The following is a 26,347-nucleotide window of genomic DNA, read 5'->3' as shown; positions in this document are numbered from 1 at the left end:
GAGGGACATACCTGTGCAGGTGTGTGTGAGGGACATACCTGTGCAGGTGTGTGTGAGGGACATACCTGTGCAGGTATGGGCAGAGCACTCGGGGAGCGTGTTTGCAGGGAGTCGGGTGCAGAAGAGAAACCCAAGCCTGGAGTGGCCTCCACGGAGCCAGCTGTTGGGGTTCCAGGCAAAGCGCCCATGTCCTTGCACCTTGTCCCGAGGTGTCTGATGCCGGAACCCACAAGCTGGGTTGGGGTGCTCCCGGGTGGTGTGGCAGTGGACCGATGTGGCGTCCCTTCCCTCCTCCCACTCACCTCCCACTCGTTCCCTCTCCCCCCACTTACCCCCACTCATTCCCCCTCCCCCCACCACTGTCCTTCTTCTCTTCCGCCCTCCCCTTCTTTTTATTCGCCTGTTTGCCCTTCTCCCTGAGCTGCCCTCCCTGAGGGTGCTCCTCCTGGCGTGCACCCTGGTCTTCCTGGGCTTCACACAGCCCCCGTGAGCTTTCTGTGAATGGGTCTCTCAGGTGAGGGAGGAGCTCATGCTTTCTGAATCGCCCATGCTGTAGTTACGGGTTCAGGCTTGGAGTCAGGTGGCTTCGTCTTATGGATGAACATCCTTATTGATGTATTTGGGGGAGTTATTTTACTGTCCTTGAAGCTTATCATCTAACTGGAAAATTGGGTGACAGTTTTGACCTGGTTTTACTAGAAATAAAAACCCGCTTTTAGTATAAGTCATCTTACACCGAGTTGGGAGCCCGTCATTAAAGCTGTCCTGCGTTCTGTGGAGATCCACCAATCCAGGTTTTCTCTGAGTGTCCTCTGGAAAGAGTGGTGCTCAAGTCCCCGTGAGCGTTTTCAGCCTTGAAGAACGACAGCGGTGGTGCCTGTCGTGGGCCCAACAAGCTAGAGGTGGGATGATGGGCTTCCTGTTGGTTGGCTCATTGGGTCCTCACAAGGGACACCGTGTTATTTGGGCCTTCTTGGTCTTCAGTGGATGAGGGGCTGGGGGTGGAGAGATCAAGCAGGAACGGAGTGGAATTGGGCCTCAGGGCTCCATCCTCTTCTCATGCAGGATGGCACCCATTTACCAAGCAGTTCCTGTGTGTCCAGCCCCAAACAGGACATGGTCCCTGACCTTGAGGCCTCACTGTGCCCTGTTCCTCCTCCTACAACTGGCAGGTGGTGGTGTCTTTGGTGAAATGGGTCCGGGCACCTCTGGTTTCAGCGAGACCTATTTCAGGTGAGGCAAAGGTTTCTCAGTGAACATGCATTCCTTTAAAAACAGGGAAATCATAGCTCTGCCTTGGTCAGGGGACAGATTTTTCTGCATCATAAGTGCAAGTATCTTGCTTATTATTATTATTTTTTAAAGCAGTGTGAGTGTGTCCCACTGCGTGCATGAAGTAGGGACGTGGTTCTCCTGATCTGAGGGCCAGGGTAGAAGCAGGCTGGCTGCATGGGTCCCAGTCTCTCCTAAAGAGAGAGGGGAGTATTGTGGTTTGGGTCCAGCTACTCCTCCTCGGTCATTTCTTGATGACCAACTCTGACTCAGAGGAAAGCCAATTTTGTAATATTCTTAGTGACATGATGATGATGCCATGTGGGCCTCATAAACATTGATTATTTTATGATCTGGGCCAATCCAGTGTAAACTCATTCTAACATTATGGGTGCTGTTTCAGTAATTATTTGTCAGTTGTAGGGGACCCAAATGGCATCTGATCCTTGCTTTAACCAGCTGTGAAAGGGGTTGGGCCAGGTGTCCTTTGGGGCACCATGAGTACTGAGGTGACTCCAGGCCTCTGGAAGTGGGGCAGGGTCTGAGATTTGGGGCCAAACTGAATTCCTTTTTCTCCTCTTCTTCCTCCCCCTCTTGCCCACATCTTTCCTCCTTTCCCTTTTGTGCCCAGGCTTCAGAGTTCAGGATCTTTCTATTAGTCCCGCAATTCAGTTGCATTAGGACCTGAACAACCTCAGGAAGTGGCCCGAGGACCTTCCAGCTAAGTTCCCAGCACCATCTTTCAAACATCACTGTGCCCTTCACCCCCTAGAGAAGCCTTCCCTCAACAGCCCGTTCAGTGGGGGTTGGCAAACGTTTTGTAAAGGGCAAGGCTTTGTAGGACATAGGGCATCTGTTACAACTGGTCAGCTCAGTGGCCCCAGACCATACTTAAGGAGCGAGTGTGGCTGCGAGCCAGCAAAACTCTGTTTACAAAAACGGGCGAAGGCTGGGTTTGGCCTGGGGGCCGTAGTTTCCCAGCTCCCCTCTAGAACGAGTCCTCCCCCATGGCCTCTGCTGGTGCTGCCATCTTGCTGTGTTTGGCTTCCTGACACTTAGGACCACCTCCCGTACTTTGTATTTTTGGCTGATTTTTTATTTATTGTCGGTCACCTTCGCTGTAATTAAAGTCCCACCAGTGTTGCAAGGATTTCATGGTGACCTGTGGCTTCCTGAGCATCCAGAGTAAAGCGAGGCCCGTAGTAGGTGTTCAGTAGGTGTTGAATGAGAAAAACAAACTTATTTGGGAAATGTAACCTGTCTGTGAGTTGGGGTTTTCTGCCCTTGTTCCTGGGTATGTTTGTCATGTTAAATTTGACTTTTTTCTTATTTGTTGTTGTGGTTATCCCTTTATGTCCACGTCCTCTTCAGCATCTGGGCCCATCTTGGCATGGGTGCCTTTGGAGATGCTCCTTTGTGGAGTCCTGGCCCTCCCATGTTGGCCGTTGATGATGGTGCTGTGGAGGATTTCTAGAACCAGAGGCACACGGTCCTCCCTGTTCCTTCAACAGTGGGACTAAGGCACAAAGTGACTTTATTCCATTGTTACATGGGAGATTTGTCCAGACTACACTCAAAAGGGCAAAACAATTGCCTTGTGATGCTGCCCAGATTTGGAGCCATCCCAGAGCTGGGAAGCTTGATGTTTCTTGGGTCTGGGACTCTGGGTACCATTCACAGTTCCCATTGTGAGGGATGAAAGCCCATTCATGGGTCCTTGTGGGTCCCAGCCAGCAGCTCTGGCTGCTCTCCTTACAGACCTGTGGCTCCCTCTCACCTCTGCTTGCACACGTTGCACGGGTCCCCTCTTGTCCTGCATGTCCGGGGACTGCAATCCTGTTTGGCACGGGACCCTTCCATGTGTATGCTTGGGGGCGGGGCGGGACGCCCAAGGGGACCTGAGCCCTCCGTCTAGATCTTACTGTCTCCCTGGGAGACAGGACATGGCCATGGGATCCGTGGTGCTTCCCCAGAAGCGGGCGAAGAGGGGAGATCCATATCAAGGAGGGGAGATCCATATCACCCCAGGCCTGGGGGATGGATGGCAAGCCCACATCTAGCAGGATGAGTTGGGCCTTGAAGGATGAATTGGGTAAATGGGGAGGTGAGGGAAGAAGGCATACGTCTAAAAGGACATAGAGTTACAGGTCTGAGGGGGCTGGAACCCAGGACTGGTGGGGGCTGGCGGGCAGGGAGGGACCCGGCTGTGACTGTCGGAGGGTAAGGTACACAGTGCTCAGCGGCTTCATTTCCAGATCCATTTCAGTGCAATATGGAGACCACCTCTCGGCTGTCTGGGGGCATTTCATTCTTTTTGGTATGAAGAAAAACAGGGTGTTCCAGCTTGCCCAGCACAGAATTAGGTCTCCAGGCCGGCAAAGTGATCTGAGCCTTACAGCTTTGTAGAAGGACTCATTAGTTTCCCTTGAGTTTGAGGCATTTCATTTTAAGAAGCTCGGCTTTGTGACAACAAAGTCTAACAAAAATAAATAGGGGTGTGTGTGTGTGTGTGTGTGTGTGTGTGTGTGTGTGTGTGTAGGTGTAGACACACAGCCATGCAGTCGCATCGGATGAAAAAAATGATAAAACACACGTCCCTACAAATAAAAAAAAATGCCACAAGAATAGAATTGCCGGGGTGTGATAGTTGGCAAGCAGACTTTGGATTGGCAATCGACTGAAAAGTTTTCTTGTACGATATCGTTCCATGCTGGGTTTCGGCGGTGTGTTTACAGCCCCCCAGCTCGTGCAGACTCAGCAGGGCAGCTTCCACTGGGCGCTTCCTCTGGTCCACGTTTCGGACACTCAGTCTGCTCTGTGCACGAGGCTGCTTCCTGGATTCCCGGGCGCGGGCAGAGGCGAACGCCCGCTGGGGCCATTTGCAAACCAACAACGGCCTCTCCCAGGAATGAACGGGCCGCCACTGACCTTTGTTGGACGTTCTCTCCTTTTCCTCCTTCCCATCTGTCTCCATCTTCTCTCTCCTACCTTTCTGCAGAGCCGCCAACCAAATACCAAATCTCCCAACCTGAAGTTTACGTGGCTGCACCCGGGGAGTCGCTAGAGTTGTGCTGTCCGTTGAGAGATGCCGCCACGATCATTTGGACTAAGGATGGGGTACACTTGGGGCCCAACAATAGGACAGTGCTTATTGGGGAATACTTGCAGATAAAAGGTGCCACGCCTAGAGACTCCGGCCTCTATGCTTGCACGGCGGCTAGGCCGGTAGACAGCGAGGCTGTCTACTTCATGGTGAATGTCACAGGTGAGTTGGCCTGCGAGCCCTCCGTGCTCTCCCCTCTGTAGCCGTTTTCTGGGTCAAATTGTATTGGACAAGGGAAATCATAATGGGAGCTGCTAATTGGATGCCACGCACAGAGCTTCATAGTTTGTTATTGATTTGTTTTTGAAGTTCTTCCACGGGACCAGCTCAACCAGAGAGGCTGGTCGTTAAAAATGACAGGATTCTCATGTGCAAAGTAACATTTTCCTCTTAAGACAGTCCGCTTTTATAGAAGTAAAAACACATCTTCAGCCCCCTTCCCTCCGCCACCCATACTGCTGGCATCCTTGGCATTTAGAATCCAGTATTGAAATTTGATGTGGAACATTTTGGATTCCTTTTATTAAAATGTGAGTTTCTCTCCTTTATTTTTCTTCCATGCAGTTAGGGGGAACTGCACGGACCCCCTTTGTGGCCAAGTTTAAAGGTTCGCTTTCAGAAGTTAGTAAACGGATGGAAGGCCACACAGGGGTTAAGTTTGGCTAGGGACGAATTCCCTTCTTGAAGGGGATCCTGAGAACTGAAAGGTGGTGTTGGAAAGAATCTTTGGATGGATCACAACACAATCAGTAAATCTGTTGGGGACTTGAATGCTGTTTGAAGCTTAAAACCCAGTTTTGATATATCCTACTTGACAGCATGTTTAAATAACGTGAAAGCGGAAAGCTTTGCGAATCATAATACAGACCAACTGTCATCATGGAGAGAAAATTTAAGCCATTAAAACCATCTTTGCTAAACACGGTCTCGGACTTTTTGCATGGGCTCCTCCCGGGTTGTGGAAGGCCCTCTCCGGAAGGGCTGAGTTGTACGTGATTGCAGCCTTTTGCTTTGCACAAACACAACCATGGCTATATTCTCTTGAATACAGATGCTATCTCATCCGGAGATGACGAGGACGACACAGATGGTTCCGAGGATTTTGTCAGTGAGAGCAGTAACAACAAGAGTAAGTAGTGGCCACCTCGGAAGGTTCCCGAGCGAGCAGAGCCTGGTGGGAAGTCCGGACTCTCACCTGTCATCTCGTCCGCTCTTCGGGATAGCGTGCCCTACAACCCTTGCCTTTCTCCGCTGTGTCTACCTCCTGACTTTCTAATCTGAGAATAAACCAGTGCTGCCGTACACCCTTTTCTCCTGTCTTCCTTTCTTACTGTGTCGGAAGCCACTCTCTGTGGGAAGCGGTCACGATTTTCCTTTCCTTGATTTTCTTTTTCTCTTTGGTTTCTCACGGTTCGGAGACGTCACCCGAGTCGAACCGCGTACCATCTTCTGGTTTGCTTTGACAGTGGGGGGCTTAACTCGGGGGTTCTCCGCTGGGGGGGGATTCTCCTCCTTCTCGCTCCCCTGGGGGACATTGGGCAATGTTTGCTTGTCTCAACAGGGAGAGGAGGGATGCCAGTAGCATCCAGTGGGAGGAAGCGGGGTGCTGCTAATAAACATCCTGCAATGTACGGGACAGCCCATAACAGAGAAGGATCTGGTCCAAGATGTCAGAAGTGCTGAGGTTGAGAAACCAGGGCCGTTTTAAACACCGCGGTGTGCCTTACTTTGCAGGCAGCGATAGGGAAGGGGACCAGCAGGTGCCACTCGCTTTGTAAAGGCAGTTAGCGCTGAGCAGTGACACATGGGCAGCCTTGGTGTAGAAGCACGTGGCCTCTCTGCCTCCGTCACTTGGGCAAGTAATTTAACTTCTGCGCCTCAGTTTCTTCAGCTATAAAATGGGAATAGTTACAGTGTCCATTGGAGTTGTTAACGAGGATTAGATGAGTTTGTATTTGCACAGCGCTCAGAAGAGTGTGTTTGTTTGTTCAAGAAAGAACATAAAATAGAGCCTTCCGTCTTTCCGATAACATGGCTTGTGTGTTCCCAAACTGATTTTAGACTGGTCACTGGCATTCTTTGTTCAGGTGTTATATTCTACATGTTTTCAAAAGGATTTTCGTCAGTTTAATAAATTTAAACAAGGCCTAAATAATAAGACAATTAGTTATTAAAAGAGGCCCAGGGCTCTTTAAGGGAAGACGAGAAAATCAGTGCTGTTAGGGACCTGGGACAATGTGTTAAGTGGGGAAATGCATTTGTCCCTGAGTCTCCTAGCAGCTTAGGCAAGAAGGGAAATGTTTTGGTCTATAGTTTTCACTGTTTTGGCAAGAGAAAACTTAGGGCCTGGATCACTAGCATCAGCATCAGCTCTAAGAACTTACTGGAAATGAAAATGCCAAGGCCCCACCTCAGAGGCGCTGAATTAGAAACCCCGGGAGTGATTCTCCTGTACAGTGAAGAGTGAGAAGCTCTGACTTAGGGATTCACACATGTCGATGTGCCTTGAGCAGGGGTTTACTGTTAAGAGCTCTTATTTATAAAACAGTGGGTGAGTGAAACTGTCTTCTGTGATTCGTACCAACCTTCTAACAAAGTTGTTATTACTATTTAATAACAAAACCCTGGTACATCAGAAGACATCACTCATTCCCTATTATTAGTTCTTTGGCTCTAGCAGAGGAGGCAATAAAAGACCGTGCTTTGGAGGGCCTGCTTTGGGCAAGCTCCGTGCTGGTTGCTGGCTCAGGCAATGCCCCCCTCTCCCAAGCCCCATAAGGTAGAGAAAGGTATTATTCCTGTGTTATTGATCGGAAATTCATGATTCAGTGAGCAAAAGGCAAAACTGCCATTCACTTGTAGGCCTGTTGCATGTTGAATCACAGCGCCCCTCTCCCAGTCCCCAGGGTGACAAAGGGGGTGCAGTGTTGTTTACAGCCCTCAAGTGGTGCCCCCACGTGGGATCTCAGACTCCGGCGGCAGCTGGGTTGTGTTGACATGTCTGCAAGCTGCATCGTCCTGCTGAACCAAGTCTCATAGCATGTTGCCAGGAATACTTGGGAAGCAGTACAATGTAACAGCAAGGTATAGGTTATGTAACAAGTAGACCGAGTGAACTGAACCTCTTTCTGACGATTGGGAAGGATTACCTGCCACGGACCTCCAGGTTTTCCTCCTGAACACTAGTCCCATCTTCCCAGTGCCTTTGCAGACGGGCCAGGGAGTGGAGCGCATTTAATGAATGCCATACCTTCACCCTGGGACCAAGGTTCTTTGTAATTAGCTCTCGAATGACACCAGGTCTGCCCCACGATGGGTGCTCTGCAGTGATTAAGGGCTGGTGTTAGCTGTACCAGGGAGATACTGCTGTCGGGAACTGCCTCTGTTTGGTGCCTGTGAAACATTAGATGCGATTTAAAGTGATAGCAGTTCTAAGCTGGCTACTTGGCCTCTGCCATCTGTTGGTGTGATTAGGCTGGTCTGATTCACAGGTGCAGCCTGGGGCAGCGGAGATTAAGCAGCTGTGGCCTGTGTGGACAGAGGAATGCCACGGCCAGGGTAATTGGCAAGGCGGGGAAGGGGATGTTGCCATTAAAACAATTTTTTGCCAGCTCTAGTGTCAAATGCCTGACCTGATTACTAGGGAAAATTGTAGAAGCACCGAATTCCATGCATTTTCAGCCACCTGGAAAACACCCGTGTGTCCAGCTTCATTCCTCTGGTGCCTTCTGATTGTCTGGAAATGCCACTGGGGGGTGTTTGAAAGTTCCTCTTCAGTGAAGTTAACAAATGATGCTCCAGTGATCTTCTGCTGACAGTCACATTTCTGGGCTTGTCTGAAGTTTTTTTTTTCTTTTTGGGTTGGTAGATGTTAGTTCTGTAGCCGATGGCTTGAAAAATATATTGCAGGTCATTCTCTCTCCTGGTATGCTAGATTTTTGTTTATCTGATTTGGTGGTTAGCTGTAAGAAGGCACGCTTATCTGCCTGGTGGAGTTCTTAAATTTTGTACGGAGTACAAAAAGCATGGCAGGCAAATACAAGGGCAAAAATAAGTCCAAAATTAAGGCAAGATTGTTGAAGTTTGGCCGTGGAAGTACGTCTGATCTGATTTTTTTACAGGGATGTTTCACGATATTCAGGGTTGACTTTAACTCTCACACCATCGTACAAGACCCGGCTCAGCTCAAAAGTGGGCTCCCCTGTAGAGATTTCCTCACTCACGCAAGCAGATTGAGTGGCTCGATTTTGAAAGTTCCCATGTTCTGTTCTCTGTCATCACGGGCCGTGTCGCATCGTGTCTCAGACCCGCCTTTCCGGGTAGACCACTTTGGAAGGCAAGGACTAGCCTGGATGTTGAGGGAGTATTCTGTGAAATTACAGTCCTCCTGTACATCTTTTATGGGTCTCATGACAAGCGGTAATGCTCAGGTCTGGTCTGTGCCTTAAGAGAATAAGCTGGTGTTTCCCAAAGTATATCCCTTTGGAACCCCAGTCCAGAATAATTCTGTGCCAAGGAGTTGTATTTTGAAATGAATTTGAAAAATACCTCCTCCTAGGACCCTTTTCTCAGACTTAAAGTGTCCGTCAGTCAGCATACTACAACTCTGCAGTGTTCAATGGTAAAACATCTGTTTAATTTTGGCCTTTCCCAGGGTTTTCCAAACTTATTGACCATAAGACCCTCTTTAAAATACAGCATTCATTCACATCCTGTTGCACATGCTTTGAAAATCTGTGCAATGGGCTGGTTTGATTGACCTGACTTTTCTCTTGCCTTTTAAGTCCGGTCCTTCCCTCACAGATGTGAAGGGCATTCTCGGGTCATATTTTAGCAGCTGACTAGCTGATGACCTCACACCTTACCAGCGCTAGACGTTTCCCTGAGCGGAACAATCCTGTGATGTCATTACAAGCCTGGCTGCCAGGAAATAATGCTGCTTACATATGCCCTTTAGTGAAACAGACTTTCTGGGACAGAAAGTTGCGATTTCAAATGCTGATTTTTGAAATGCATCCAGGTTGAGGGTTTTGAAAGGTTCAGAATTTCTACTTCAGCAGGGAAAGCGTAACTTAATTAGTCCTTGCCTCCCCTAGGTACATGTGTCTTAATGGGTTATCTGGCAACTAATAAGTAGACATGCATGTCCATTTTTTTTTTCCTCGAGTGATTTTTATTACCTCAAGCTTGTGTTGAAGTGATTAATATTTCTGAAAAGCTGGAGACTTAGTTCTCGGGAAGATCATAATTGACAAAGTTCAGGTTAACTGCTGAACTAGAGGGATAATCATAGCAAGGCATCTTTGTCAAGATTTTTGCTCCTGGAGTGGTTCTTTCTCTTGAGTGAAGAGAGAGACAAGGCAGTTTTCTATTTTGATTTCATTCCTGTTGAGACCTGCACGTACCCATACTCTGTGTCAGCGAGAAAGGCAATTTTTTGGAACTGGCTAGGGAAAATGAAGGAACTTGGCCTGAGATTCCATACTCCTTTTGTTGATTAACCCGCTGATAATAACAGTTTACCGTCACCTTTGGTCTAATTGGGATTTTTACTTAGTAGAGATTATATCTAAGTTGGTAAATGTTGTGTGGCAGTTTCCAGGAATTAAAAATAATAGTAATAATAATAATAATAATAAACCCAAAGCACCCAGGCTTCCTGAATTTTTTTGACATTCCTTCGTAATGAAAACCTCATCCTAAATTGGTTTGGGTGTTTTATCACAAAAGCCCAGGGATGGTGTTCTGTCCGGAAGGTTGGATTGAATGATCTCTTTCTTGGCCTCCCCTGTGGTCAACCAGCATAACGAATAAGTGGAGGGTTTTCTTTTGAAGGCAGATCCTAGGAACCTCCCACGGGGCAGCTGGTCTCCCAGTGGACTCAGGCATTTCAAATGAGAGTCACTTGCCTGGTTTGTTTTAATGTGTTTCTTATCAAATGCCTCACTGGTCAGCAAGTTGTTGTTTTTAATGAGATTCTCATATAAAGCCCGCCGCCCCCATAATCATGCACGCACTCACATCGCTGTATTTTGTTAGATTTGTTTTCTCTTAATTTATGCAAAACTGCAGATGAACCTCAGTCTACTGGAAGGATGGGGGTGGAGCTCAGAGACATCCTCCCACCCCCACCCTAGTCAGGGTCAAAGCATTCAAATGTCCTGATTAGTGATATTTTTAAAGACCCTAATTATAGACTTAAGACAGAGGCCTTAGTGGGGCTTTAGGGAGTTTGTGAGACTTAATCTAGGAGCTGAAACAGGCTGTGTTTTTTTATTTTTGCATCAATAAAAATACAGTTGGCAGTCATCAGGGTCCACAGCTCACATAAATCTTGAACTTTTGACTTAATTACCATGGGAGAGTTCAAAGGGCAGCCTGGAGTGGTTGAAAGAGCATTGCCCAGGGAGCTGGAGGCCTGGGTCTTCCCTCAGCCTGGCCTTGGCCATGCAACCTTGATCAGATCACTTGACCTTTCTGGGTGACATTGATCACATCAGCCATTGGACCAGATGGTGACTGAGGCTTATTGGTACAGTGGTAATATGATTCCATGTTTTTCCTTTAAACCGCTGGGCTGTATTCTCTTTTTGATTTCAGAAAGAGAGGAGACCATAGACCTTAGATGTCCATGTTGAGATACATACTGGGGCATGTAAGGGCTTCTGTAGGGGCAGCCCATGTTTTTGATTGCATGGTCAAGAGAAACCCTCTAATCCTACCATGTGTTGACAAAATCAATATCTGCCTAGAATACCTGGACAGAATGTTAGGACGTGGAGGGACCTTACCATACCAGAACATTCAGTTCAACTCCCTCATTTTATAGCTCAAGCTTTTAGCAGTTGTCCATCTGGTACATTTGTCCATCTCTCTGTCTGTCCATCCGTCCATCTATCCATCCATCCATCCATCCATCCATCCATCCATCCAATAAACACTTGAGTGCCTACTCCATGGGCTGAAGGCGCCTCAAGCTGTACCCTTCAGATGCTCTACTCTTACTCGTCAGCAGACATTGAAAGGGATACATCTCAGTATGGAGACACCCTGGTGATGGAAATACGTAAATGACAAAGAGGAGGCCTAGTAAAGGAATGTGATGAATATTCACTGTGGGATGGAGGTGGTAGGTTGAAGGAACGTTGAGGGAAGTTTTTGTGGGGTTATACATCTCTGTTTAACCAGCACATCTTAAGAGAATACTGCTATATTAAAGTAAAATTTTATTAGCCTTTTCACTAATATACAATAACTGTTTCAGTGTAGAAAATGATATTGAGTAGGTATAGTATTCCTTGACGGGATTTTACTTATTTATTTTTTGCCTGGGTTTTACTGTTCCTTTAAGCTCAGTGTTAGTATTTAATGACTAAGAGAGCATCATTCTTTTGCTACACGTTACATCAGAAGATCTGAGAATGTCAGAGCAGAAGGGACCCACCTATCCTATAGGTCAGCTTGCTTACCTCTGATTTAGTAGAATTCATTTCTTCACGCCATCCGAGATTTCTATCACCATTCCTTTTCTATGGATTGACTTTAAACTCACTCCTCCTACATCCCTAAGATTATGCCAGGGAGGATCCATTAAGTAGATGCTCAGAGACTTCTTTGAAATGTGATGTAGCCTTGGCCTGCAGGTTTCATCTTTTATAAAGTTGTTGAGGAAAGGTTTGTACTGAACACCTACTATGTGCAAGGGCCATCTTGCTTTTGTAAATCATTAATTTGTTAGGTGAGTTCCTTCTGCAAGTGGAAGTTAACCCACGGTATGAAAAGAGGAGCCTGGTCCTGGTCTCTCACCAGCTGCGTTGTTGTTCTTGGGGTGTGTGTTGGGGGGGTGGTAGTGCTGGCATTTCCGTGTGTCCAGACTCAAATTTGGCAGGAAATAAAGTTCGCGGAGGACATGAGGCCACCGATGAAGAAAGTGCAGCTAGGGCTAGTCCTACAGTCTCATTATTTTTCTAGACCTTTCAGGCTCCACATAAAACTAGGTTATTTCAGGAGGAGCCATTATAAAATAAAAATTCCTCCCCTCTAGCATCATGCACGTTAAAAAAATTCATGAGCCAAAATCTTCAAGGAAAGTCTGGTCACAGAAGTGTGTTGTCTTGTGTGATGTGAGTGGGACTGGGCAGAGCGTTGGGGTGGCCCACCACTGCCACACAGAGAACCTGGAAAACTTGGCTCAGTGGCTTTTCTGTCGAGTCACTATCTACAGGTATTCAGGAAAAGAGAGTGTTGCAGATGTAGGTTTCGAGGGGTAGCCGTGTAGGCGATCGGTTTCTACTCTGTTGATTAGATTTTACAGTGCCCCGCCCACCTGGCATCCCTGCGATTTTAGATGACAAGCTGGGTGCTCATACCCTGCTTCATGGCCATGCATCTATTTTGCACGAGCAGATTTTATAGGTGCAGTTTTGACGATTGAAATTTTACCCCAGGGAAGTGGCTTCCTGCCAGAAATTCCAGCAAAATTCTTTTCACCCTTGTCCTTGAATCATTCCTTAGGTGCCAAGACAAAGGTGCCGGCTGTCAGTGTGATGTTGCCACAGGCCATGACCGTGCGGGCTCATATGGTCTGGGGTGATCCCTGTGTGGGTTACAGCCTCCCTGACAGCTTCGCTCCGGCAACGTTCCTCGTTCCTTCAACTAAATCTTAACTTTTTAACATTTTAGGGAATGTACAAATCATGCCTAATGGAATGTAAGCACATATCTGTTGATTTCTTTTATACGAAAATGAAAAGACATTCCAAAGGATCAGCTCAGCTGTAATTGATGCTCTCTCAAAGTTACTACATTAATATTTAGCTAATTCATATGAATAGGCCATTGTGTTTACTTAAACAAATGACATGAGTATAGACACCTGACAGCATGAGGTATGCTTTTCATTTAGGTCAGATTTATAAAAGTCTTTGTGTAGCGACAAAGCTCATTATTTATTTTGTGCTCTTAATGGTTTCTTTTTAGTGGCTGTGCTGTGGATGGATTTTTCTAAGTAGAAGCTTTTAAAATGAAAGATTATTGAAATTGTTCCAGTATATGCCAGGCTCTGGGAGTCTTGTGATGAATAGCAATCAAGTACTCCCCGGTGAGCCCTCAAAAGAGTGGGTGTGTTTATGGGCATTCGACACCCAAAGCCAAATGGCCACCAAGTTGCCTACTCATTGCAGATACAACTGGATTCAGAGGAAAGCATGCAACCCCGTTCTTATTCCCTTGGCTCTCCTCCTGGCCCTGCTCTGGCCTTTCTTTTCTCTGGTACACATGACCACCTCAGTTTTGCCTTGCCTGCATGGTCTTGGCATTGTGTAGACACCATCTACATCTACACTGATACTTAGATAAACAAGGATAAAGAAGATTCAGCATGCCCTTGTTAAGAAATCTCAGCTCCACCTTTTATAGTCAGGTTTCAAGAGCAAGGGTGAGGCAAACAAGGGTAGGTGTTTTGAACGCAGTTTTTCCAATTCCTCATTCTGCCATGAGAGTCTGGCTGTTAAGTGAAGGGGATTGTTAACCCCCCGCCCCCCCTGCCGGGAGCGAGCTCTGTCATCCACAGAATAGAGGAGGAGACCTGTAAATCCACATCAGAGACAAAACCCCTGCCTGGACCCGTTTGTCTCTGGTTTGTGAAATGTGTGTGCTGCTGCTCAGTCTAACCCTCATCAGTGGTAAACACAGTTATGAATCAGTCTTCTAGGATTTCAGTGTTATAGAATGTTCTAGAAGGTGCAAGGCCCTGTTGATGGATGCTTTAGGGAAATTTTGGCTCCCAGTTTGCTAAGACAGAAACATACATGTGAAAAGTTAAATAGCTATATGAGATTTGAGTGGAAATTTTGGGCAGTAATCAAGAAGGCAGTGTGCCTTTGGCAAGGGCTGGCTGTCCTGGACTCTGGTCTTTAACATCAGAGTGGTTGAAGGTATGGATTTCGACCCCTTGGAGAAGCTGGTTCTTACCAGCCATGGAGAGTAGGGGCAAAGACAGTGGGCTCTGGAATCAGACTGCCTAGGCTCAAATCTGCCTGCACTTCTTCCTAGCTTTGTAGCTTCTCTGTGCCTCAGTTTCCTTGTCTGTGAACGAGGATTATAATAATGCCTTTTTCATCAGATTGGTGTCAGGATTAATATGCTAAACGTGTAACAGCTTTTAGAGCTCGGTTTGGCAAATAAGAAGCCCTCACTCAATAGTGCTCATTAGCTGCTGTTGGCAGACATGAAGAATTTACGGTGGTATTCTGGATCGTTGCTGTGGTTCATACTTAGATAAAATGTCCTTTGTTTGGCAATTTAAAAAGTTATCTCTTCTCTTGAGTTTAAAGAATCACTTGTATCCATGACTTTGCGGGTCATTTAGAGGGCTCACCTTCACATAACATGTAATCGATAGCCTCCTGTTAAGTTTTACCTGTTTAGACATGGTGGTAGAATTACGGCATTCACAACCGCTGAAAAATCTTTTCTCCATTAAAAAAATTAAAACATAGTTAGTGATAGGGCTTTCTGGTTTGTCATATAAAGTACTGGGAAATTAATGATGCCTCCCTGAATAATTTATCATCTTAGGATAGTAAGTTATATTATTGATTATTCTTTACAGCTTCCGTGGCTAAACTGACTTGGCTTCGAGCACACCTTGTGTGTGTATGTGATCATTTGCTAGGTGTGGTGATTGATCTAAAATGATACATTTTGGAGGACTCAGCTGTTGTTAGTTACTGTATGTGTTGTTACTGTCTATATAAAGTAGCATTTGAAAACATGATTTGCCACGAATTTATATTCTGGCCCTAGGAACAAGGGAGAGAAGGTACCTCAAACACTTTTTCCCTGTTAAGAGACACACACTAACAAGCAGTCCATCTCCAGGGACCTTCTGCTAGGCCATCTGCTAGACTTCAGAAAACTTTTTTCCTAATGTAAATATTACCCAAAGATTTTTGAGAATGTCAGCTCGCTCACTTACAAAGTAACATTATCTTCCCTGTTATGGAAATGAAGCTCTCCTTCTCTGTACATTGTAACCGTGTTTTCCACCCCAGGAGCACCATACTGGACCAACACAGAAAAGATGGAAAAGCGACTTCATGCCGTCCCTGCGGCCAATACTGTCAAGTTTCGCTGTCCGGCTGGGGGAAATCCAGCACCAACTATGCGGTGGCTGAAGAATGGAAAGGACTTTAAGCAGGAACATCGCATTGGAGGCTATAAGGTAGAATGAAGTTTTCAAAATGTTCTCTTTCTTACGTTTTTATGAATCTCTTTTTTAAGTGGTTGAAAGGTAGCAGGAACCGGAAGGAAAAAATATATATATTTTTAAATCAGTTGTTGTTGGGGTGCCTGGGTGGCTCAGTCGGTTAAGCGTCTGCCTTTGGCTCAAGTCATGATCCCAGGGTCCTGGGATCGAGCCCCGCATCGGGCTCCCTGCTCTGCGGGAAACCTGCTTCTCCCTCTCCCACTCCCCCTACTTGTGTTCGCTCTCTCTCTGTCAAATAAATAAATAAAATCTTAAAAAAAAAAAAAAATCCGTCGTTCCCCTCATCGGTCATTTCCACGGTTGATCTTTTAAAACCGTTTTCCTGGACTCGCACATACTTTAAAAGCACAATCCCCATTGGCATTGTTCTTTATGCGAGAAGAGTTTAATAACAGGAGGGTAGAAAGTTGAGAGTCTGTTTTCTATATGCTTTATAGTCTATAAAACTAAAACTGAAGCAGAATCCGAGAAGCGTCAGTATCCTTGCCCTGTTTGAGCAGGGTTGTGTGAGTACGGATGGACTTGGCTCAGACGCTGGGTATGAAATAGTGTTTATGAAGAGAGAATGCTTCCATGGTGACAGGCCATCTCTGTCCTCCATCTGCAAGGCTCTGGAGAGCCCATCACAGAAGGTGGTGAAGTGTAGTCTCCCCCGCTCTGGGGGAGGTGGACCTTGACAGCCGTCTCCCTAAAGAGGCCTGTAAATGCCCGTTCAGGCTCTTGTTCATCCAGTCAGCGGATGTCGATGAGCATCCTTGGGGGCAGGCACCCTCCGAGGGCTGGACAGCGCACAGCCTCAGCTCACGGGGCTTCCTCGTCCAGAAGGGAAGGCAGACCAGAGAGCCGGGATCTGAGTGGGCCAAAGTCAGAAGAGCATGTTGTCCTGTGGGCGTGCAGGGAGAGAGGATGTTGGCTCTTGGGAAGGCGAAGGATAACAGAGGTCAGGAAGGGAACCTGGGCTGAGTTTGAAGGAAGGGTGTCTCAGGAAGAGAGACGTGGAGTCTCTGCATTATTTAGTATGGAAGGGGAGGCCTTGAGGAATGTAGTATGTGAGGAAGGCTGAAGGAATTTCCCTATGACATTCTTTGGTCCCTTTGGATAGCATGAGTCCGTGAGTCGGTGCATTGGTTACTTATTACTGTGTAACAAATTCCCCCAAGGTGCAGTAGCTTTAAACAACATTTTTTATCACAGTTTTCCAGGTGTGGCTTAGTTGGGCCTTCCATGGCGAGGTCTCTTATAGGACTAAGATTTCGGTTATGTCTGGAGTCTCATTTGTAGGATCAGCTGTGGGGAAGGACCTGCTCCCAGTCTCATTCCTGGGGTTGTCAGACTCACTTCTTTGCAGGTTGTTGGGCTGAGGGCCTCAGTTCCTCACTGGCTATGGGCTGGAGGCTGCCCTCAGTTCCTTGCCCCGTAGGCCTCTTCGTGTGGTAGCTGGCCCCCCTCAGGGAGAGCAGACAAGAAGAAGTAGCGTGTGAAGAAGAAAGGAGTCACAGCCTTTGGTAACCTGATCATGGATGTGACCTCTGACCACCCTGGCTGTTTTCTGTTATTCAGCAGATCATTAGGGGAGGAGATGAATTCCCCAAGGGCATGGACATCAGGAGACCTGGGATCAGCGAGAGCCATCTGGGCAACCTGCAGGGGGACACTCTAGACTGGACCCTAGGTTCTGAAGAACCAGGTCAAAGAGGGTTTCTTGGTAGATGGACTTTTCTGCTACAGCTGTGTCCACGACACCCCGACGACACTTGAGAGGGCACGTGAGCCCCGACCTCATCACTGCTGTGGTTCATTGGGCCTCCTCTCTACAAATAAGTGCCCCGGAGCCCTTTTCTGAAATACCCTACCCAATTCTCATCTTTAAAAGGGTTGTTTTCTTCTACAAAAATGGTTGACTTTTGTGTTAACATTTAAAAATATCCAGAAGCCAAAACCCAGAGGACAACGGGGAAAGCCTAGGAGTGAATTTGTAAGCGTGGACATGGGGCAATTTGCGTGTGCGACAGGTGTGAGGTTTATCTGCTGCGAGGTGGATGCCTTGGAAGCTGTGGAAATAGACATGCTTGGCCTGTCTTCCATGACTCCTGCTTGCCTGCTTGTTGGTGGGAGCAGAAGGCAGGAGGGTGCTTTGTCTCTTTGCTCTGAGGTCAGTACTTACACCAGGCACCGTGAGATGGGAAGGGTGGCTTGCTTTTTTTGTAAAGGCTGATAAGACAAAGATTTCCCAGCCAGGTGGGTGCTGGTTGGAAAGGAGGAGTTAAAACGACCACAGTTGTGGCCCTGGGGATTGTTCTAACCACCGAATGCTCTCCGGGAACATAATTGATGCAGTTCCAATGATTTCATTTCAATACAACCAAAGTATAAGAGTGGTGGTCAAAATCCTGGCGGTTAACGAGTTTCCTCATTTAAGACAGCCTTGGAAAAAAGTAAAAAGAGTTGATGAGCCTCCAGAAACTCGTGGTCTCAAAATAAATAGGACCAACATCATTATTATGGGTAAGGAGCTTTTTGCAAATCTGAATTAGTGATTATAAATGCGCTAGAAGACTAAGGGTGCCTGATGAGGAAATACTGCTTGATTTTTAGCAGGTGCAGTTCAGTTTTAATCACCGAGGGCAACATTCCACTAACCGAAGAGCGCCTGGGTTCTAAAAGCAAAGCGGGGGAACCTTTCGCAGAGTACCTTTAACCTGTTCGCGTGGAGGCCCAGACCAAAGGATTTTTTGTCGTTTCATGTTGGAGCCATTTCTGGAGTGAAAGAGAGTGGGGATTTGAGTGCATGGGAACACAAATTCTGAAGTCTATTTTGCCTACAGGGTGCCTGGCTGGCTCAGTCGGTAGAGCATGTAATGCTTGATTGGGGGTGTGGGTTCGAGGCCCACATTGAGTGTAAAGATTCCTTAAAAAACAAGATCTTGAAAAAAGATAAAGTACATTTTGCTGTTAAAAAAAAAAGATCAAGGAGGGGGGAGAGCATTGGAACCTTTGGAAGGTGGTGTGCTGGCTGGCGGTGAGGCGTGCACATTTCTGGTCCTGTTGGACTTCCTCTGGAGAAGAGACCGTGGCCATGTCTGAGCGCCCTGGGCTGTGGTGGGGGTGTCAGTCCATCAAGCGCAAAGGTGGTCGACCTGGGTTGAGTAAGGAGTTTTCACAGCGCTTGTGGTGTAGGACATTGATTTGGGGGATACTGGTTCCTTCAGGAATTCCGTCGAGCCCCATGGGCTTCTGGGATTTGAAAGGGAAAGAGATCTCTCATCTCCTGGGAAAACATAGTTACCTACAGCATAAGCCTTGCTAATGATGTGTTAGACGCACTCCAGGCCCCCAGGTCATGAAGTCCTGGGTGGTCACAGAGGCTGGCAGCCCCACCCCCACCACGAGTCCAAGCCCCCTGGCTGGTGCTTCTCCAACATTCGGCCTGAGGGAATCCCCCCCAAAGCAGAGACCCCATTGACACGCGGACAGCCCCATGTCCAAATGTCCCTCTCCCCTGACTCCCATCCCTTTGCCACCGTATATAACGAAGAAGCGAAGTGTCAAGTTTTCCAAGATGTATTTTTCCAGAAAGCAAGACCTGAAAGTTTCCGCAAACAAATGTGTGTTATTTCTGTGATTTTTTTTTTTTCTTGATAAATCTCATTCCATAAACCATGGTCGCTCTGTCTGCCTAGCTCAGCTGTCGGTCTAGCTGTTTCTACCTGTTTATGGATCAGGCACCTTGGCCCTCATCCACTGTGTTACAGCTTGTTTTGAAATGGTGGCCAGTGAAGGGCGAAGGGAACCCGAAAAAACCCAAAACAAAATCAAAGAGAATTATGAAATGGGACAGAAAGCTCCTTTTAATTAAAATGACCAAGAGAGCTCTTTGGTATGCTGTTGTTCAGTCTTATTTATCAAAGAACTCATGCTGAGCCTTCCTTAGGTGATTTAAGAGTCATATTATTGTTTTTCTTAGTATGTGGGCAAAGGCTGGGTGGATGTTATTATTTATGGTGATAAAGGTTGACCTGAAGCATAACTATATTTCCCTAATTGTACTCCTGCCTGGGCTCTTTCATCAGTCTTGACTGTGGGCAAGTTGTTGACGCTCTTCTTTTACGTCACCTATCCTTAAAATGAAGTTTGAATGGATAGTCTTGAACATCTGATCCCTTCCAACTGTGATTTAGTAGCATAACCACCAACCATTTTTTTCATCCTAAACAATAGCACAGATCTTTTTTTTTTTTAGGACGAGGTTACCAAAAGGCTAGATATTTCAAAGGGCTCTGAACAGTAATTACCATTTTATGCAGAAACCAAGAAGACCAAGGTAATTAATAGACCACCTCAGTTCCCGACTTCATTCCTAGGTAGTGTCTCAAGCGTAGAGGGGAAGAGTATTCTTAAAAACTGCCTTTCATGCCACTTAGTAACTGCCAAAGAACCAAGAGAGATCACAGGATCCAGCACTCCCCTCCATCTGGCTGGGGGACGGGCACAAGAGGACATGGCCTCAGGCCTCCTGGAGGGGAGAACTCCTGTGGACCCCTGAGCAGGGTGAAGCATCACCTGCTCTGGACTGTCAGTTTCCTGGTATGTTTCAGGCCCAAGAAAAGTTGAGGTAAAACCTGTTTTCTCATAATCACAACTAAACTGGTGGTTTTGCTGGGTAGGTTCATTAGGTTTACATTTTCCAGGTTACTTAGGTGTCGTATTAGAGACTTTTGATTAAATGTTATGCTTAATCCCAAAGTACGTTTCTTTGGAAAAATCACGACTAATGTCCTTCTTCATACATTTATATTTTGCTGAGCTCTTTCTCAGCCAAGGCATTTCAGCTTTCATCCCAGATCGGGCTGTCTGTGATGAGGAAGCAGGTGTATGTGGCCATCAGCCAGCGTGCAGTGACTGCTCACCCGTGTCACTGCCCTGGGTCCCCTGTGCCGCCCAAAGAGGGGGACTGTTATTTCGCCCCTTTTATAGATGAGACTTGTCACGTGGCGCCTTGGTGGCAGAGCTGCCATTTGGACCCAGGTGGTTTTCCTCCAAAGTTCATGCTCTTACTAAACTGCTTTCTTCAAATGTGGTTCCGTGTTTTTATAAAAAACACTTGAAAAATCAGAAACACGGAGGTAGTAAGGGCATCCCAAGAACATGTAAGTATCAGTCAGCCCAAGGTATACTGTTGAGAGCAAAGTTGGGCATCGGATCCGTGGGATTTTTCAAAATTGTGGTAAAATATACAGAATATAAAATTTGTCATTTATTTTTCATCACCCCAAACAGAAACTGTGTATCCGTTAAGTAATAATTCTCCATTCCTCTTTCCTGCCCCCCCACCTCCCAGGCCCTAGTAACCTCTAATCTTTCTGTCTCTCCATTTGCCTGTTGTAGGTACTTCGTGTAAGTGGAATCATAGGATATTTGTCCCTCTCTCTGGGTTCGGATATGTTGTTATTGCTTTTTAGGGCTGGATAATAATCCATTATATGGATAGGCCCCATTTTGTGTATCCGTTCATCTGTTGATGGGCCCTTGGGATGTTTCCACCTTTTGGCTCTTGTGAATGAAGCAGCTTTGAACATGGCGTGCTCAAGTATCTGTTTGAGTCCTTGCTTGCGGTTCCTTTGGGTATAAACTGAGCAGTGCGATTGCTGGGTCATCTGGTGATTCTTCATTCAGCTTTTTGAGGAAGGTCATAAGATTTTTAAAGAGTGAAATTCGAAAGGCAGTGACCCTGCTGTCAGTCGGCCCCCAGAGTGCCTTTCTGAGCCCCTTCCAGTGTCTGAGGACAGCCTTGCATTTTCTAATTTTCTCCTCCCTGCCCTGGGAGATCCATGCACTGTTCACGGACTGGAGGGAAAGAGTTGCTGAAGTTGCGTGCTAGGTGGGATCAGAGCTTGCCTCGCCCTGTTCTCTGGACACCTCCTGAAAAGCAAACTTCAGGAGTTATTAATCAGGCATTTGCCTCCACATCTGCGTGGTGATAAGCAGCAGTGAGGGCCACAGCCCTTGACACATGGAAGCTCAGTTTGTGCACACCTCCAGAGGCCTGGCTCAGAGACCCAAGGAACCTGCCGGAAAAGGGGGTCTGGCATGGGATAGTAAGGATCTGTGCATCCTAATGACACTTGGCTTACGGTGAGTTGTAGTTCATGGGCTGCCTTTGTGAAGGCCAGGGTTCAAAGGGATTGCTGCCTTTCCCCATAAACTGGGCCCTGCTACGGGTGGAAGGAAGCGTTGGGGGTATTGGCCATCACATGGACACAGTATTCATTGACTTGACATAGAGCAAAACTTTCCATCCAGCTTCTGGTTGCTTATTCTGCTTGTTATCGAACACCTAGCTATTTGGAAATGTCCAGATTTTTTTTTTTTTTTTTTGCAATGTGGAAACCAAACATCCAGGTGACGGCCTGGGTTTCCGGCCTTTCACCTTTCCCCTAGGTGTTTCGGTATCGTAACAGACTAAATCTACATTCCCAGTTGTCACCTGAAGATAGCTGCGGCTTTAAACATGCACCTCGGAAGACCTAGGTAGCAGAGGAATTCTAAAAAAACCTGTCTGGGCCATCTTTTGTCTTTGTGACCACGGGCGTGGAATGTTTGTGGAATCCACTTTTTTGTATTAGGAGTAAAAGAGTTTAGGCCATTAGCTTCAGTCTGCTTTGTTTCAGTATGGAAATGTTATTTTTACAAGTCTTTAGCGAACATAGTTTTGAAGCCTCATGCTCTCTAATTCTGTTCCTTGGCAGACGAAAAATAATGATGAATTCCACAAAGATTTGGCCACGGGCAGGAATGAGAAGAAAGGATTGTGCGTGTGTCTGCCGGTGCAGGATTTCTGTCCTCCCCAGCGCTGTCGCTCAGGCTGCCAGAGACTTACAGCCGCGGTGGTTTTGCAACAGAGCAGCTACCACTGAAGGGGGAGGCGGGGGGGAGCGGTTTTATTTCACTTTGTGGGTCAAATGTCTGCGATTTCGGTTTAAATTTGAAAAGCGAAAATGAGAAAAAAGTCAGCAACGTGCATAACTCCACTTAATTGTACAAAACGTACAGCTAACAATTTAGTACCTTTTCATTCTGATTTTAGCTGTGTTTATACAGTCGTGCTTATAGGTTTATAGGTTCAGGGCTATACTGTAGGCACTTGTAGGGTTGTGGGCGCGTGCGTGTGTATTTCTGTGCAATGGAATCCTGAATATACATAGTTTTATCCCACCTCCTTTTTTTCCCCCCTATTTATCAGTAACTGTTCATGATATCTTACCTGGTCCGAACTTAAGAATACCTCATTCTTTTTAGTGACCGTATGCTATTTTGTTGGAATGAATTAACTATACGTTAGTTCGTATAGGATGAACTGTGTATTATTAATGACTCTCTTCCTGATGGATTCAGTTTTGCTGTTACGAACGGTGCTCGAAGCAACAGTCTTGTTCATGTGCCTTGAAGTCATCCTACTGTTTTCTGTGTAGGCTAGATTTCTAGAAGTGGAATTAACTGGGTAAAAAGAAAAAAATGTGCTGCTAATTTTAATAGGGCGCTGCCAGATTATTTTACAGAAAGATTTTTCTCCATGTTCCTGTTCTCAGTTTGAGCCTCTCTTTCCCTCCACCCTCACTAAGTACTCCGTGAGGTGGCTCTTCCTAATTTTTGTTAATCAGCTGACGAATAACAGTGTCTCGTTACATTCCCTTTTCTGTGAAAGTAGAGATGTACATTTGATCTAACTGGCAGAAGAATGGTAGCTCTAAAAAGATGAGGAATATTAGAAAAACAGGGTGAAGAGGACATCTGACATTTTTGTTGGAAGGGTAGTGTCTTTAGGTTGACCCTGAATCGGGGTATAGAATTGAAGTGCTTAGAAAAGAAACACAAAAGTCTTTGTGCCTTTGCTCCCCATCTTGATAGAGTTACTGTTTGTCCTCTCTCAGCTTGTCATTAAGCAACCACTAATTAATGGTAGGATATCCCCTATGAAAGTGTCAGATGTTCCCACTTTTGGCAGCTTCTAAGGGTGTCCATTTGGAAGATGCCACAGCTCATAAAATTTGGGATTGGTGGTATGTCAAGGAATCAAATACTGGAGCAATGGTGTAAGAAAATAAAAATTAACTGCCCTGCATGGGGCACTATTGATTGAGTACCAAGGTCTCGGAAAGGGCAGAAGCACCTTGTCTGGTCAGTGTGTTTCTCATTGTGAAAGCATTTGATAAATGTTAACTTGTTAATATTTGTCGTGCATCTCCAGGAAGTAAATATTCAGGGAGCACATGCTCTTGAAGAGGGATCTTACGTGGAATGCCATAGCCCCGACGAGAGACTGGATCTGACCATATGCCCGGGGGTTAAAAACGGCAGTGGTATGCCGAGCTGCATATGCCAAGATTTAATGTCTTGGGCAGAGGCAGACGATGCCCTCCCTGTGCAGTTCAGGTTCAGCTCCATTTGGAATGTGCTGTGTGCCAAATCTGGATCCAGGCGCAAGAAAGACATTGACAGTTTGGACGGGGTCCAGAGACAGGCACTAGTCATGATTAAGGGCTTATGGGCATGACATTTGAGCGGGGGCTCAAAGAACTGAATATTTACAGCAGGGCTAAATGCTGGATTACGTGGCTTGGTGACGTTAGGGCCTATGGCTTCATCCCCAAGTTACCCTCCGTGTGATTAGTCCTTCAGAGTCCAGGAAAGTCCCATTTCTGATACCCCCTGAGAGTTTGGGGAGAGGGAGGGTCTCCGTGGGGGCCCATCTGCCTCACGTTAAGTCAAGGAGTTAGTACTGGAGTCTTCCATGCTCTTTAGCACACAGCTCCAGGGTTAACACCCAGGGGGCCAGGATTTCGGTAGAGCATTCTCATTGCCCTGGAAAACTTAGCAACCGCCTCTTCTCCTTCATAGCGTTCCCTCTATACACCGTGCATGGAAGGCCTATCCCTCCTAAGAGGATACCTAGCCTCTTGCTTGGGTTCTCCTATAAGTCTATGGCCCAGCCAAGAGCAGAAGGCAGGTCTTCTCCAGTGGAGGAGACAGACTCTCTCCACTGGGGTCCGGTGCCTTCAGATTCATTTTACCGCCAGACTCTTCGCCTGGGACAGTGAGAATGAATATCCCCTCATCAGCTCCATGACAGTAGATTGAAAGAGTCTTCAGGGTTATACAGGGGAGTTGGTGAGAGGGCAGCAGCTAGAACAGAGGCACTGTCTGCCCAGAACTCACTCTTACTTCAGTGCTTGTACTTGGTGAGGACGAGTCCAGCCCTCACCCGCGGGATCCTGCATGAGACTGTCCGTGATGAGCAGTGGGCTCGTTTTTGAACTCCGCATCAGTAGCTGCTCTCAGAGAGTGGCTTGCAACAAAGCTCAGCATCTGATGTGACCCGCATTGGGTGCGGACAGACTCTGATAGCCTCTTACCTCTGTTGGCGCTGCTTTTCAAAGTGGACAGCTGCTCCGCCCTCCTGTTTTTATGATGGAGCATTCATGAGATGATTTTCTTTATTCTCTAGTTCCTTGACTCACTCGTGTGCTTGCAGAGGCTCTGCGGGTATTATCGGTTTTTTATGTGATTAAGGCAGAAAACACTTGCGGTGCTCAGGGAATCATTCAGAAGGTCAGTTGAAATTCCTGAAATCATAGTTAAGACTGGTAGGGCCCTGGCTTTTTATTTATTTATTTTTTTCTCCATGTCTTTAGAGTGCCTGGCCCAAAATACCTTTACAACATGATTTGGATTTGGAGAAAAAGGTTAAAGCCTTGAACCTGCAAGATAAAATCTGCATTTTATAAAAAAGATTTTATTTATTTGACACAGAGAGAGAGAGAGAGAGAGATGGAGAGCATAAGCAGGGGGAGGGGCAGAGGGAGAGGGAGGAGCAGGCTCCCGCCGAGCAGGGAGCCCGATGTGGGATTCTGTCCCAGGACCCTGGGATCATGACCTGAGCCAAAGGCAGACGCTTAACTGACTGAGCCATCCAGGCGCCCCAATAAAATCTGTATTTTGGTCTTAGTAAGGAAAAGTCATGCTTGCTTGAAAGTTTGAGTCGATGAAAATATTTTAAAAGCAAGGTGGGAATGTTAGAGTCTAGTCTGTTTGCATGTTGACAGAACTATGGGTAGGAATCACAATAGCTTATTTTCACATGTGCTGCTTATCTTTGAAAAGTCTCAAGGAGTTTGTAAGCAGATGGATATACAACTTAGGTTTCCTGAGGATTCATTGCTCCCATATTTGGAATTCTGGGTATGTCTCTCAGGAGTATATAGCATCTATTTGGCCACTGCCAGAGATGGGGGCGGGCAAACATGTGTTCCCAGTTGAAACCTCTTGAGACTTCCAGACAGCATCTGAGGGCCATGGGGAAAGAAACTGGAAGGCTCCGGGAACAATGGAGAATCTAGCTTGTGGGCTCCTCGGGAGAATCGCATTAGCTAAGGAGGGATGGAGCGCTCAGAGCAGGGCCTGCCATATAATAAGTGCGCATTGGCGTTGGCCCTAAATGGTCCGGGGGTGCCGTGGGGCCTGAGGGTTCCTAGTGGATGAGCAGCTTTTCAGCCCCTCTCCTCTGGGGCACCGATAGGGTCGCAGGCTAATGTGCAGGTTCCCCCGGCCATTTGGTAGCTCCTGGAGGAACCCTCACACCACGACAGTGACAGACCCACCCCGCACACTTGCAGATCTGAACACGTCCATATTCCCGTTGCTAGACA

At 46.8% G+C, this 26,347-nt stretch overlaps 1 protein-coding gene across 8 annotated transcripts in view; it reads left to right on the top strand.

The window, feature by feature from the left end:
- The window catches only part of FGFR2 (fibroblast growth factor receptor 2), a 100,729-nt gene that overhangs the window by 21,935 nt on the left and 52,447 nt on the right, over positions 1 to 26,347 (top strand). For 6 of the 8 annotated variants that reach the window (XM_032423513.1, XM_032423512.1, XM_032423511.1 and 3 more), the window contains exons 3-5: positions 4,271 to 4,537; positions 5,427 to 5,504; positions 15,430 to 15,599. In XM_032423513.1, coding sequence (XP_032279404.1) covers positions 4,271 to 4,537; positions 5,427 to 5,504; positions 15,430 to 15,599 — 515 coding nt within the window. The remainder of the gene's footprint in view (positions 1 to 4,270; positions 4,538 to 5,426; positions 5,505 to 15,429; positions 15,600 to 26,347) is intronic. The other 2 variants (XM_032423515.1, XM_032423514.1) reach the window with 1 other exon arrangement.

Source organism: Phoca vitulina, unplaced genomic scaffold (assembly GCF_004348235.1).
Source record: "Phoca vitulina isolate PV1807 unplaced genomic scaffold, GSC_HSeal_1.0 scaffold28, whole genome shotgun sequence".
Classification (NCBI taxonomy): Eukaryota; Metazoa; Chordata; class Mammalia; order Carnivora; family Phocidae; genus Phoca; species Phoca vitulina.
This window is presented reverse-complemented; position numbering and strand designations above follow the sequence as displayed.